The following is a 16768-nucleotide window of genomic DNA, read 5'->3' on the forward strand; positions in this document are numbered from 1 at the left end:
CCCAAATTAAAACTGAGCTTTTTATTATAGGCATTAGTTTTTGTACAGCAATAGTTGTTCAGTATTCTACTACCAATGGTTTTCTTGCACCATAACCATACACGTTCGAGTTTGCTTTGATTTTCGTTTGCTGAACTGACACCAAAATGTTAATTCTGCTCCACATTGGATGTTTCACGTACAGCATACGCCATAAGACGAAGTGAAATCAAATATCGTTGGTTTAGTGGTAAAACTCACAAAGTGGCATTTTCATGGTTTTGAGATAAATTGACTCTTTCTTGGCTATAACTCATCCAGAAATGCAGTTGTTTGTCAATTGTTCTAAAACAAAAATTATAATGCAGCCCTTCTATGCACTTGATGGCCCATTCATGTGACAGAAAAACAATATTTTGATCTGAAACCACATATAACTCAACTTCAGCTAAATGCGCAAATAGTGACTTTTATTTCTAAACCAACAGTACGTGAAGGAAGTAGATCAAGAACTTCCATATTCTTTTCAATTATTATATGATACAATCTTCTACTATTACAGGTATATTTTATAAGAATATAGAATCCGAATGCCGTTTTAGAATTCCTTAATACGTAATGTTCAATTAATGTAGAAACGTGAAAACAAATACCATTGCACAATTCAGTACAATTCTGACTCACCCTTGCGCGAATCCTCACACGCACGTCCGAACATATACTCAAACGTAAGAGTGCAAATAATTATCACATTCGCACTAAACCGGCTTAATTTTAGTTCCCTTTACTTTCATATATTGTTCCATATACCGCCATTGAAGGGTTGTCTTTGCCGCAGTACTTCCTCGACAATTACCTGATAGCTATAGTCTCAAACGTTTGGAAATACCGGATCTCGCATTATTCACCACCATAATGATGCTAATGTACTGACTTTGTCTTAGTGCACTGGATATCTAACCTTCCTCTTCAGTCTACTTCCTAGGATCGTGGACTGCTAGTTTTTGTTACTGTGGTGCTTATCACAAGATGGGATGTATACCACGCTAGGATTGCTGTGATCATCGAAGTTGATATTTTCATTCTGTATTATTAACTACATCGTTTACTCCCATCTCAGTTATCTTTTCACAATAATAGCCCATGAAGATAATTATATTCTGAAGAATTGGTAAGATTACACCGCCATGTTTGCCTAATAGTGTAATTTTCCAAATAACTATGCATCAGAAAGTTTTCAAATCAATTCACTCTGAAATTCAATGGAATGAGTTGTCATTAGATTGATTTCAGTCTACTGAAATATTGTTGTACTTACCTTACATAGCTGTAAATACAGTAGATCAGTCAAATACCTTAAAGCGAACTAATGAATGAACACACTTATTTACTAAAATAGTTCAACCTATATTCTTATATTTATCCCATCATTCTTCGGTATATAAATACTTAGAAAACACAATGATAGTAGAACCACATACAATCAACAAAGGATATTACTGATCCTGAGTCTGTTATGGCCTCTTTTGCGGAACTGTAATGCAACAACGTACAACATTTTTTTAAATGTAGGTCAATAGTTACTAATGTATTTTTAGATTTCCCTTCACCTTCTGCACGCTGTGTTTTCAAAATGTTTTCACAGACGAATAAATACATGTCACTTTCTTTGTTGCTCACTGATACTCTGTTATTTCCATTTGTATTATTGTGAAAGCCGTTCAAAAGGAATTGCTAACTCTAAAGTAAGAATGTTGACTGTAAAGACAATTCTTATTCTTACAGAATTCCATAGTTTTCAGAGGGTAATGTGTACATACTTCTTAAGTTTTATTTCTTCAAGGATAAGGGAGAGGAGGAATTATGGGATATTTGTGCACAATAATATATAGTTATATCGATAATCGTTACAGTGCATCCTACTGTACTTTATTATATTCTATTCATTGTTCTTCATTTATGGATACATTCGTAACGTAACATTATAAATAGTTTATAGTTTTGGGTATTACAATGTTTTGGATCACTTAAAGCAGCATTAATGTTATCATATATAGTTGTTTGAGCCTACAACAAACAGAATGGTACACAAAGTAATTTTTCTCTTGAGCTCCAGGCATTTTCCTTGTCCCTGATTTCACAAACATTCACTCGCACACACGATCTCACGTAACTTCCTGCATGTTTAACACATTATAACATCACAAAAAATACATCATATTATAATTAACATCCCAGTCATAGTTTTTTCTTTCAGTAAAGTTAAATTTTTCATCGTCTCCATCAGTTCGGTTATGAGAAAACTGTCACTCAGTCATGTTACTACTTTAATTTCACACTTTGGGTTGTCGTACAATGAGCTTGCGGAATAGAGTTACATTATGCTGCAACGATAGGACTTCAAATTACGCTGTACATAGTAGTTAGTGGCAGGTTTTGATTATATGCATTCATTTGTGTAAATTGTTTTGCGAGCCATTGCATACATTTAGCAGTTATTATTTCCTTATACGTTGCACACAAAAGTGGACCCTCCAAAACAAAAATAAAGCTATTAATGTCTCTTGAGTTAAGTATTCCCTGTATAATTTATTTTTATAACAACACATTATATGTAGCATTAACGTCATCACTCTGAGTCACTGAATGGATTTATCAGCAGATAACTATATAATATTTGTTCAAAAATGTTTCCTTCTTATATTTCGTGTTCTAAATGGAGTATTTCCTAGAAAATCGAAGATTCAGTTCAACGGGGCAGTTGATCGTGCCATTCTTTAGTTACGTTTATAACGCTCTATAAATCTCATCCGGTTCTGAAGCGGATTAGTATTAAGCTCATTTGTACACCTTCATCGTTGACTTAGAGTTGTTTGTCCCCTTTAGTGACCTAGTTCTACAGCTACTTAACCTCTGAATTTTTATGAATAATTACCGAGGGCTAATGAGGGTGGTATATTTTGGTATTGAAATTTGCATATGATATTAAATGTATTTTTCATTCCATTTCTGTACTGTTACCACTTACATTCCATGTAATAAGCGTGACTTCCACCTATCTCCAAGAAGAAGAATAGAAAATGTATTTTGAGTAAAAATAGATATATGTATATTTTCCGTTTGGATCATCACAAATAAATATATTCAAGAGAACTATTCACTGTCATAAACATTACCTTTCAAGTTTTTTTATTGTTTATAATTCATTTTCCTGTCCACGAAATACAAGTTTAAAATGCACCGCCCTCATATCTTAAAAAGCCGTAGCACATAAGCCACAAAATTGCATGTTATGTATTTCTATGTTCCTGGGATTGTAAATTTTCATTCGATAAATATATATATTTAATTTAGGTATGATATTAAATGCCTAAAGATGTCAGTACAATGCACTTACGAACTTTCACACACTGACGATGCCACATAAAACTTGGCATTTGAATTCTACATTTGAACATTGGTTTCTAAAAATATCATTTCATTCTCACGATTAAATCATAACATTGTATTTCAACAAATATATTAGTAACATGACTATGAGTACATTGATTCATATTTTGAAATATACTTGTATCTTTTTACACAGATCATACAAGAATTGAACATTCAACTTGTAATTTGGAATTGTAGTAATTTTATACATATAGTTTGCAACATATTTTAAAGCGACATTCTCATTCTGACTGAAGTATGTCTCAAATTGAACAATATATGCTACTATATTGAGAGAGCCTCCTTCGGAATATATTCTGCACATCGAAGAAATTTTACATTCCTAGAAACTTAAATATGAATCATTGATTGGTGAATGTATTATGAAAACAAAATATTTATTAACACTATTCGTTCACAGGCATGTGATGTAGTTAATCTCTGCTTTCTGTGTGAAAACAAATCAATTAATGCATGAAATCACAAGGAATATTTATCAGAAACGATCAAAATCGAATATTCTTTATTTAACAATGGCTCTCAGATGTTACCCGCATTACAGAAGTATTTGCTTTTCCAGTAATTAGAACAATAATAACACAACTCATAAACTATATTCATTTAAATGGGCAAATTAAATAGACAATGTTAAAAATGTGTGACCTAGTCTTTGAGTACATCATTATTTCCATTATCTTGTCAATACTTCCACGTCGAATCAAAACTCAGCTTTTATAACATGGTCGGGTATACAGACGTTATTTCTAGATTGTTCTTATTTCATGCAGTAAAGATCTACGCCAGAGACCTAAATTAAGGTTGTATTACAACATCTTCCTTAATAATTTTGTTACAAGTGGAAAAAAATCTTCAACATTATTTCATGTATGTATGCATCATGTGTGTGTGTGTGTGTATTCACGCAGTTGACATGTGTATACCTGTAACAGACAAATCATAATTGATTCCCAAACGCGTCAATGGAAAATACTTTCAATGGAGCACCCTTAACACAGATTATTTTTGTCATATATTAGTTACTATGCATACTTGTTTGCAAATTTATGGTTTCAAAGAAGTGTTGTTATGAGTAGAAATAAACTTACAAGCATATAAGTACGGGGCAAATAAAATTGGCGACAGCTTTTTATCATCAATTTAATTCATTGAATTATGCATGTATCGATCTATGTGACTTTGATTTATTTATATGCCTAAATAATAAAGCTCATAAATCAATAAATAATTTTAATTTGATTTTCCATCAACTGCATTACCAGCTGAATAAATAATCAAAACATCTGCATCGGAAGCAATGTTGTCTGATTATGGTGAATCGAGACTGGAAATGTAGATTATCATTGTGTTATTTTTTGTAATCTTCTTAACATTTAAAGCTATGAGTAGAGAAACAAGTTTTAACGAAGTTTAATATTTTTAATAGATAACGTATCATAATGTTTGTAGTTTTGTTTCTGGTCATATTATTCCCCAGATATGTCCTAGTAATAAATAGAGTGGTGAACCTTATTTCGTTGATATGGGAGTATATTACAGAGTTCGGACAGTCCTTAAATTCTGACAAATCATGTGTGCCACAAAGAAAGGATGCACGTTTACTTTAAGTATGATTTTACCTAAAAATGGCTTATAATTTGCAGTACGTCCGGAGTTTAAAATGAAATACTGTATTTATAGCAGATTTTAAGATAGTGTGTATTACATTATTACACACAGTTGAGTTTTGATGCGACCTTTTCAAAGGATAGAACACAACTTATTGATAGACCCAAGAAATTATAGTAATTAAAATATTAAACTACTTCCTTTATGGAAAAATGTATAATTGAATCTAATTCTATTCTATGCAGTTCCATTGGCACGCCGGTGACTGTCATCTCGCAGTTTTCCATTTACGTCATAATGATTGAGATTCTGTTTGGTCTCGTCACGTATCTTCTGCACAATGCATCACAGGAATCCACTTCATACATTTGAAAATGTCGTAAATATTTGGCCATTGTGAATAGGATGAGCATGAATCGTGATTTTATGTGGACACGTATCGATTCAGTCCTTACGGAATGTCATATAAATTACTTTATAGACGACAAGTCTGATTTTTCTCATTTGCGTTTGTAGGTAAGTGACAGAATGGGCCATGCAGTAGCATAGTCGACAATACGTCTCGTGCTAGTGAGCATGGAGATTTATCTTCCGAGAACACTGGTCAGTACGATGACATAGGCTGCAAAACGCAGAGTGAAGGAAACTGGACCACTCCCTCGAGGTAGGATGCCGTGAGCACCACCAGCTGCAAAGCCCCAACACATTTGTTACACCGTTAACATATTAAGAGCAGAAGAGGGCCACACACTTTTGTAAATGGAGTTCAACCACGAAGAGCCTCTATATTTGTTCTTTCTATCAAAACATTTCGCATTGTTACATTATGCCAGCCACAATCAAATTGTTATTCTATCTGATAAGTAGAATTACATTCAACAGGATGTCTGAGGAATAACCTTAGCATACTTATCCTATGCATTTCATGGATTCATATTATTGCTGCATATTAATTCCCAGTGAAATAATACGAACATATATTTTATCTCTCCCCATCACGACTTGCAGTCTATCTGAATATTACTTCATCCCAGAGGCAAGAGCTATTTTAAATTCTGTTGACGGCTGAGGCCGAGGAGAGAGAGATATAAGAGAAAATGGAAATCGGAAAAGAGCAGGAAGCGAAAATTGATAGAAGGGGAAGCTCGAAATAATTTCACGTTGAAGTATTGTAATGGAAAGCAGGAACGAATGAAACCAGTATATTTCGTCTCTAGTTTCTTCTGTACCCAGAACTTCTGTATGTGTGCGAATAAATCGACATTCGATAGGGGAAATCAGTAACGACAACCACCAGCAAAGTTAATTCCATCTTTGAATTTTCACAGATTTTAGTATGCATTCGTTTACTCTTCAGAGATGTAATGGTGTTACGAATTACCGCAGAACTCATTTGTGTGTAACTGATAACTTCTGATGTACTTTCCTCACCATTTATCGAATATCTTTATCAATGATCTGGAATATGAACCTTATATCACTTTACAAAACATTGAGGTAGTCCTACTTGGTCCTAATAGAATGTAATCTTCACGTTACCTTTTATAATTTAATGCATGAAGGAGGGGTCCAAGAAACAACGCTACATCTTGGACCGGTTCACATTTTTTAAAAGGGAATATCGGTCTTGAGTTATTTGCGAAGAGAAATCAAAAATTCAACAATTCATCCATCCTTGACTTTAAATTGACGACTATTTGGACATAATTTAAACTATCTTCATTTTATCGTATACTATATATTTCGGGGTTTATTTCATACTCCTTTATTATTATCGCTCGATGTTAGTGTGAAACTGTTATTGCAGTACTTATATCCACAGATCGTCGAGAATTATAATATGAACGAAATTTCTTTACGTACAGTAGCATATTTCAGCCTCAAAACTGGAATGTGTTGCTTCAATGGAGGACAGTCTACAGAGTGAGTACAATATTTCAGCTATACTTTCATATTAATGTAACGAATTTCCTCTGAGGCAAATGACGTCCAACTTCTCCACATCAATTTCCATCAACAGTTTCCTCACATTCATTTCTGCTGTGTAATGAAACACTTGAATAACTTCAGGCCGTACATCCTGTTAACTGGGTTCGAAGCTTAAATGCCGTAGTTGTTTACATAGTTTGTAAGAGCTGACTTGGTACTAACTCATAATATATACCTTGGAAGGGATTGAAAATATCCACTTGGAGTTATTTATTCGATTTTGGGCATTTCTCATGATAGATTTTCGCATTATTTGCCTGTATATCCATCGGTTAGGTACCCCTAAGTGTAGCAGATTAAATATATTGTTATGAATGGAATGTATTTCCTCTTGTAGAATCATACTCCCACCAAGTATTTAGATACTGTCCACTGTCCTGGAATAATAATGCATTTAAGCTTAGTTCTGATAGTAAGTGAAGATTTAATATATTTTCAGGAATATTTAACTAGTTGAATTACCTTGAAATGTTCTTATTGGAAGACGTATGGTGTATCAAGCGTGATTTAAAGTACTAAGTAATTTCACGCTCCTTAATTTTGCTCGGAATGAAGTTATCAACAATGATAGACGTGCGTCCTAAATTACAAATTTAGAATTAACTTATGTTCCAATGACAGAGTCAAAATTCCTGCATTGTTCTCCTCTTGCTTTTCCTAATGTTTAATTTTGCTCATTCTTCCACTTTTCACTTCATAAATTTGAACTGTAACTGGAAGCCCATCATACGAGTGAAAAATATTTTACTTGAAATGAAGAACTCAAGTTGAATGGAATATGTATGAAATAAAACATTTCGGTTTACATTGGAGATGTTATAAAATAACGATTTCTGTGAAATATAGTCAAAATATATTGCACTGAATTATCAAATCATTCGTAAGATTTGAAGTGGTAGGATCCATTATAAATCTCTCTTTAAATGTGGTATACTGGTTTATTAACTATATATTAACAAGTATCCTCGTGATTCATCCCTTCATTTCTATTCCCAGATTCTTCGAGTTTTCTTCGTGGAGTCTTCCAGCAATACCTATCCTCTTCAATTTTCGTAACGTAAGATCTAGAATTGAAAATATGAATGACTTGCTTTCCTAAAGCATTTTCTCTTATTTTATCATTTACTTGTTGAGACCTCAGAATTACCTCGGAAGTATCCTTGAGTAAACCATTTATAAGTAAATATGAATCAGTAGTGTACAATACAGACAAATACTATTTTTCGTAAAGTTACTTCAGTTATTTCGTCCAGTTTTACACACGGGACCTCACAACTTAATTACATTCCATCACCTTCTGATTGTTTATTTCACGCACTGACCACACGCAACTCGGATTTTTATTCCCATGAGGTAAAGTTGTTCCACAATGACGGCACAACTCACACTTCGATTAAGCGTATTGATTGGTATTGGAAGATATCGTAGCTTAACTAGAGACTGTAATGTCTCCAAGTAACGGATGACCTATTACACAAAACACTACCTGTCATTATTCTCATACATTATTAATCTGAACAGTTCTTCACGGAAAATTTTGAAGTAAAATATAAGAACTCTAAGCAAATTAACACGAAACATTATTCGTTGAAGAAGTTCAATTAAGCTCTATGTGACGACTATCTTGAAGGCAAATGTAGCTGTTTTAAATTTGTGCATTCAAAAGAAAACTTGAGCTATCTTCTATTTTCATCATTATAGTTTTCCCCTTCCATTTGCGAAATGGAATTGCTTCCTACTTAATGTCTGTTACTGTAGAAGAAGCTCACCTTTACCTTGATGTTCACGTATTCCTTTGAAGAAATATATTTATTGTCAACACCTGAATTATCGAAACATAATCTACCGTACATAGAAAACCACAACGAAGCTTTTTTTCGATTTCTCGAAGAAGACTACAATTTTCCTCTTATTTTCTCATCTGTAATCTTGTCCCATATTTAATAAGCATTTATTGGCTTTGCCCATTTACATCAGTGGTGGTTAGAACTGTTACTACCTTTAAAGTAATGTAATATCTTGAAGCAGAGAAACGCGTCATATTCACATCAAAACTGCTTTAGAAGACTTTGTTGAATTTGTGGTCATATTCCTCTTCCACAATGCATTGGCTAAATAAGTACAAAGTCGGAAACAAATTTCTTTAAACTTCATTTCTTGCATTATACAATATGTAGCTACACGATGATTCAACAATGTAGGAGAGAAGCAATTTATTGATTTTTCTTCTATGTATTTCACATAAATCCGGCCAGTTCAATTAGTAAACATTGTGCAAAGATCTTTCAAGGAAGTTCCAAAACAAATTCTTGGAAAATGTTTCATAGTTACTCTTAAGTGAAGTCCACGTTCTGTTCTCACAACTTATGCACACGGACGATCTCGTTGAAGGGGTATTGTGTATTATGTTTCACCTTCCTTCGAACCACAGCATTTTTATAACAGTATACATATTATCCAACGTGGAGGAATTTTAAGCGTGCCTTATTATAAGATTAATTTACTTTTAAGCTAGGCTCAGGATCTTCGTTATGACAATAAAATTACTCACAGGGACTTAAAATACCAGAAATACATGAAAACAAAATCTCTCCTCGTCAAGGATTTAAGCAATACCTTACAATACCTCTCTGTTCCACGAAATGCGTAAGACCCCAATCCTCTGTAAGGTTACAGCTAATTTTAATTTAATCAATTATAACCCCCGAAATCGTAAACAATTTTCGGTAATCACAAAAATATTGCGAAATACAGCTTCTGGAGAATAACCCAAGTATTATGATTTCCAAAAGAACGAATACGTTCGTGATCAGCTATTCGTGGTTTCACTCTTTTGCTTAAAGATAGTCATAAAGTATATAAGTTACTTAAGTTATAAAACCTCCACGGTTAATGTGAAATTTACACAAATGAAAATGAGTTAGAATACTTTAACAATAATTTACCATAAAACTATAGGTACTTGGATTACCCATAAGTGCATAAATGATTTCTTTCTTTAAATGTCACTAAAAAGAAAATATATTTCTCAGTTACATATTCCACTTGTCACATTTACTCAGAATATTAAGGAGATTAATATCGATTGATTGTGCATATGAAGTGTAGAAAAATTTCTGCCAATATTACATCTATGACTTCGATGTTTTTTGTTAAGAATAGATCATCAAATCAGTTAACAAGGTTTTTGTTAAGACAGCAGCTTCCCAAAAAGTAGCCCTGACTTTGAAGTTCGAAGTTCTTTCCTCGAATAACCAATAATATCTGAGCCCAACTGATGTCTTATTTCACCTTAAAACTGTTTGAATGTGTTAGCTAATCCATTTTAGGGACCGCCAGCCAGCACACTTAACACCCCACAATCCATCACCATACGACATACAGAGTCAATCAACACCCAATGGAACGTCTGCGAGATACTCCGCAGTAATCGTATTTAAATGGTACTCAATGTGGAGCAAGCGTTGCAACGAGATCACGAATTCAGCTGAAATAATATCTAGGTTTTTAAAAAACCATGCTCCTCATGAACTCAAGACTAATAAATGCAGTAAATTCCATTCACAAGATAAGCTTCGGACATTGCTTACTTTCGCTATTGATGAAACCCATAATCATTTTCTTCCGGTGACTACATGACTGTGAGCAATAAATTCAGTTCGTGACTTCGATGTTGTTTGTTAACAATAAATCATAAAATCAGTGATTTTTAAGAACTTGACAAACCTTGAAATTCTTGAAAATACATTTGTAAGGAAGGAGGATTAGATTCTCGGTGGAACACAACAAATTTATTACCGTTGTTTATTTACCCTCCTCGGGATATCAAGAATTTTATAAATAAACCCCTTAAAAATTAGTTTCTTGCAAATATCATTCTCAATTGTTCAACATAAGCTTATTTTATATTTTAACATTCTGACCTTATTTCTCATAGTCTCGTAAGTAATGTCAGCTATAGTGGAACGATGATTTTCATGCTTTCATGGCTGAATATCAAGCACCGCTTCAATGAAACGTGGACAACACTGATACGTATCCCTGTGAACATAGCATTTGTCTGTCCAAGCACTTGCGGTAAGCGTAGGAATGTCTTCAAAGTAAGAAATGCTGAATTCACGCACGGTTTCGGAGTGACTAACAGACACCAGCCGTGCCGGCTGAACAATATTGTTGGGCCGGCACTCATTCCCCGTGCTCGAGGATGAAGGATAGAATCTCAGCAAAACTGCCAGCATTTAAGAGTTACAATTTAGAAATATAGAAATCCTTTGTGTGTAATATGCTGCTAGTCTTAAGTCCTTTAATAAGCCTACTATCAGCAGTCATAGGGACGTAGAACAAATAGCTTTCGTTGTCTACAGTATTTGCTATGTGCCGTCAAAATTACTTATCACAATGTGTATAGCATGGACGAAAGCGAGAATATAAGTCCGAGTACGAATATCAGTGAGGGTATATGTTGCTCGAATTTATTTCTTGATGTTTATCATCCTAGCTACTATTCACTTTAGAGATATATTTTCTAGAACGTAGTTTATACGCACATGATATTACCTGCAAGTGCTATAATATGATCAAGGGATCATTAAATACTCAGCTTGGCTACTTCAAAGACATTAATTGGATGTTGGCTGACAATATTTTTTTCCTCCACCTCGTAGTGTAATGTTTAGCGCTATTAGCTGCCGTCCTCAAAGGCCTGTGTTCGATTAAAGGTTTGATTGGCAGGAGCACTGGTATGTGTTTTAAGAGGTAGGCTACTTGCATCGTATCTCTTCTGGTGAGGGGGTGCCTGAAAAGAGCTGCAATACATCGAGGAATATTGAATTTTACGTATTTGAATAGCCTTCTACTGAAGCAAGAACGGTTCTTATTCTCCCGATCATTTGTCCGCGGAATGGTTTGTTGAAGCACTTCTTGCCATTCTGTCCTGTGCTAACCATTATCTAATAATTGTACCTCATGTGTATTAGAGTCTACGCCCTATATGGCGTATTCATGACTTCCGTTCCTCTACGATTATATCCCCCATTCATTACCTCAAGAACTAAGTGAAATAGTCCCAGATATCCCATTATGTGTTCTGTCGACTAGTGCTTTCTTCTGATCACATTATTCCACGTTATTGTTCTCTTTTCTCCAACTCTGTTCATTGCTTCTTCTTTTGCGATCTGATTTACACCTCGAAAATTGTCCAACTCCTTCGTTAACACACGATTCGAAAAGCCTCTCCATTTCTTCTTAGGGTGACATTTCCCGAACTGTACATTTATTAACAGAAATGCGCACTGCATTTTAAGCTCTTTGCTTACGCAATATATACGATGTGCTATACAGTCACATAACATCTGGTAGTCTATTTAATGATCGAGTTAGGTTTACTTGGTGTATATTTTTCGTATGCACGTGCTTTCAAATTTCGTTATAATAACTTACGGAACATTTCTGAGGTTGAATTGACAAGTGGAATAAAATAATTTAAGAAAATAAACGTTAATCTGGATGCACCATACTTACAACCGCTATCGGCTTGTGGCCATTCGTAATGTACTCCTTTTCCGGTAGCATCTGGGGATGACTTCTGTTCAGACTTATCGATTTCATTGAGATTCGACTGATATTTTGCACCTGAAACATAGAATACAAAACCTTCAGCACTTCAGAAAGTTTAAACAACAGCAATTGTGTTAAAATTATATTTGGATATTTGATTATTTGTGAAATGTCTTCTAGTATGATGATAACAGCTTTTACGAAATTTAAGCAGTTTAATGAACTGTATGAAATTAACAAAACACGCCCTGAAAATATTACAGGTAGAAATTTTATGACAACATAAGAATTTTTTTACTATTTGCTTTACGTCGCACCGACATAGACAAGTCTTAGGGCGACGATGGGATAGGAAAAGCTTAGGAGTGGAAAGGAGGCGCCCTTGGTGTTAATTAAGGTACAGCTCCTGCATTTGCCTAGTGTAAAAATGGAAAACCACGGAAAACCATCTTCAGGGCTGCCGACAGTGGGGTTCGAAACCGCCATCTCCAATCCTGGAGCAATTGTAATGTTTTTAAGAAACATAAATGCCTCAGAAGTGAATGTAAACGGTACAAGGTAGATTGTGCGAAAAATGCTTTACAATTGCTTGCATCTCGAGAACATTACATTACGGATGAAGTGTTTGACAGAGAACTTTTACTCCTAGAATTGATTTAACACCATACAAAAATATCCTTCTATTTAATTTTTAAATACGCCAGTTTCCTATTCGCCTCGCGTCCAGTATTATGATTAACAAAGGTCAAGGAGAGACTTCAGAAGTGTGTTACTGTTTATTTACTCCAGTCTGTATTCATCCGTCGCCAGCTGTACGTTGCAATGTCTCTAGCACGATCATTTTTCAGTTTAAAACTACAAATAGTGCCAGCGTGCCATAGGACAATAAACGTAGTGTTTAAACAGGTGCTCTAACAGCGCTACATTTCAGCAGTACTGGACTGAAGTTCTCTGTAATATAATAGGTATTTCATCCTTCGATCGGTACGTTTGTGTCTAACCACTGCTAGCTAAACGTAGAAACGCTGCACACAACAGTTTTAAAGTGCCAAAAATATTCATTCCTGAACCTAGGACTTAGAATTCAATTGAATTCCAACGGGTTCAGCCTGAAAATAATGATTCTATCTACCCATTAACCTTGGTACTATTCACAACTTTTAATGTTACTATGGGCATGTCTAACTGTCCTGCTTGTAGTTCATTTTCATTGCACACATGAAGATGATTCTGTTCTTGGTGTAAATAGAACCAGATCAACTCGGTAGTAAATCCACCCCAACAAAATCTCATAATTAACCATGGAGGTTTTTCAACTTAATACTCAGCTAACCCGAATTACGGTTATTAAGGTCGATTTAGAATGATATGTTAAGGAAGCATAGAACTGATTATAACATTTATACCACTCATTTACCAATGCTGTAACTTGAAGCAACAAGTAACTGTCCCGTTTTCATTTTCATATTTCTAGGACCATCGCGGAATGGCATATGATCAGGGACAAGGGTAACATTTCGTTCAATATTCAACACATGTATTTCACTGATGACAAAGGTCTTCTTTTCATGATTATAATCCTTCTTACGCACTTGAACAGTTATGCGGGGGGGTTTTTACACTCGATTATTTCCATTTTATAACGGAATACTTTAAGGTTACAGGAGGAAGAAAGTAAAAACAGTATTCTTAAGAAAGCTAGTATTCTCGTAGGAAAATTGTGCAGATACATATTAGGAGCTTTTCGCAAATACGGCAAAATAGTACGTTAAACCTAAAATTTCGAAAAGCATAATGAATGAAGAAGGTTCTCCATACATGATTGATATCTACCTACTTACTAACTGACTTACTTAATCTGATTACCCTCCAGGTTTGGTTTTTCCCTCGGACTCAGCCTCTACCGCCTCAAGGGCAGTGTCCTGTAGCGTGAGACATTGGGTCGGGGGATACAACTGGGGAGAATGACCAGTGCCTCGCCCAGGCGCCCTCACCTGCTATGCTGAACAGGGGCCTTGTGAGGGGATGGGAAGATTAGATGGGATAGACAAGGAAGAGAGAAGGAAGCGGCCGTGGCCTTAAGTTAGGTACTATCCCGGCATTTGCGTGGAGAAGTGAGAAACCACGGAAAACCACTTCCAGGATGGCCGAAGTGGGAATCGAACCCACCTCTACTCATTTGACCTCCCGATGCTGAGTGGACCCCGTTCCAGCCTTCGTACCACTTTTCAAATCTCGTGGCAGAGCCGGGAATCGAACCCGGGCCTCCGGGGGTGGCAGCTGATCACACTAACCACTACACCACAGAGGCGGACGACTGATATCTAACCATCCTAAATTAAATCTGATTATAAATTAATGCTAGATTTATATACAATGTAGACTTTGCATGCGCGATATTAACCTAAAAAGTTATTTACTATCATAAGTAACGTACTTGAGCTGATTTCATACTTGCGAAACGTGCTGGTTTATATTTTTCTAGTTATTTGTGTATGGGTCATTCCACGTGAAATAGGAGAGAAACTCAAAATAACTTGGTTCTCTTAAAAATTTCGAAATTTTGAAATGTACGTAGTATAAATCAAGATTAGTCAAAACGAATCCTAAATATGAACGCTATCAAAGAAACAGTCATAAAATTTACTGTATAATATTATTCGTAATTTAGTCCGACTCATTGGCTGAATGGTCTAGTAATGGGTAAGCGGATATTGACACATATTTATGTAAGAACAATTATAATTTTTTATCAATTTAGGAGGTCTAATTTTATTATCACATAATTGATCATGTAAGAAATACATGTCCTATCTATATATATTCAAAGCAATATTATCCACAGCTTCATATCCACGAGAAATTACTTCTAGCGTTCTCCTGTCAAAGGGCGTTAGAGTACAAAAGGGCAAATAATTATGTCCCGTACAATTCTAGAAGAAATATTGGGGATTTTCTACACTCCAGAGAAGAGTGCGATGAAAATTCAGTATACCTATTCGTGTGTAATAAGATTCGTCACAGGGAAATTTTCTGGTATGGAAATGTCTTATGAGTCGTTACTCAGAACCCACTAACAGAATTCCTGCCTCCGGGGAAGAACGTTTTTTCAAAAGTGTTGACCACGTTGTTCACGGTACGGATACAACACCTGTTGCCTAAGTGTTCGACGTACAACATAGTGAGGCACACCGAACTTGCCTGATCATTGTCGACCAAGTATAAAATGTCCTTCCACAACGTCAATACAAGTTGTTGCCGTGAAGACCCCTTTCCTTAGATCTAGGATGTAGTTGTCCAGTATCCCGAAGTATCTGCAGAGGAGCGTTTATAGCCCGATCACTTGGATGTCTTCAATAGGGCAAACGTTTTTAATACATTCGTCCCACCGTTGCCTCACTGTAAATTAAAGTTGTATCACACATTCCATCACATGATAAAGCCAATTCGCCTGTACTCAGATCTCGTACACGTCTGCAGGTCACAGTGCTCTGACCTCGACACACATTAGCCTAGAATATTGCGCAGCCTTGGTGGGGAGGGCGACTTGGGAAAATCACAGATGTGTTGATGTTTTGTTTCCAGAAGTTCTCGAAAATATTGATCGAAGTTCTGTGATATATTTTCTCATACACTAATTAATATGCGAGTGAATTTTTGGAAGATATTTGCTTAGAATGCCGTCTTCAATCACCGGTTCAATTAACGTATCTTATACAAATTACACCTCGTGATTCGCAAGATAATTAAAAATACTTTTATTCTTGTAAATGGCTTCCGTTCATACCTTTACATCCTTGTTCTTGCTGGCATCTTCCTCTGTCATCGTCTTAAGCAACCACTCATCTGGTCATTATTGACAGATAATGTGGAACCGAAATATTAATGCATGAAATAGTGTAGGAGTCTCACTGACTCCACGTCAGTGCGATGACGAACGTGTCAATTTTTTAATCAGTTATGATAAAAGAAATTTACTCAGTAAATTTTCATTTATCATGCCATATTATGCAAAAATCTGGCATTTATTCATTTATGCATGGTTTAATTTTTATTTGATGAGAACAAATATGAAATGTTAACAATTTTTCAGTCAGAAATCACTCTATGTCGAATCATCCACTAAACCGTTCCCTACAATGCATGCTAAACCCAGTGATAATACCTTGCTCATGGAAACTTATAC

General features: G+C 35.2%; 1 protein-coding gene across 1 annotated transcript in view; it reads right to left on the reverse strand.

Moving 5' to 3' along the window:
• Nucleotides 1–5208: 5208 nt before the first annotated feature.
• LOC136863611 (neurotrimin) overlaps nt 5209–16768 on the reverse strand; it is a 532585-nt gene continuing 521025 nt past the window's right edge. Inside the window, exons 8-9 of the mRNA XM_067139981.2 lie at nt 12547–12657; nt 5209–5725 (exon numbers count right to left, since the gene is read on the reverse strand). Of these exons, the coding sequence (XP_066996082.1) occupies nt 5622–5725; nt 12547–12657 (215 nt within the window). The 3' untranslated portion in view covers nt 5209–5621. The remainder of the gene's footprint in view (nt 5726–12546; nt 12658–16768) is intronic.

Source organism: Anabrus simplex, chromosome 2 (assembly GCF_040414725.1).
Source record: "Anabrus simplex isolate iqAnaSimp1 chromosome 2, ASM4041472v1, whole genome shotgun sequence".
Taxonomy (NCBI): domain Eukaryota; kingdom Metazoa; phylum Arthropoda; class Insecta; order Orthoptera; family Tettigoniidae; genus Anabrus; species Anabrus simplex.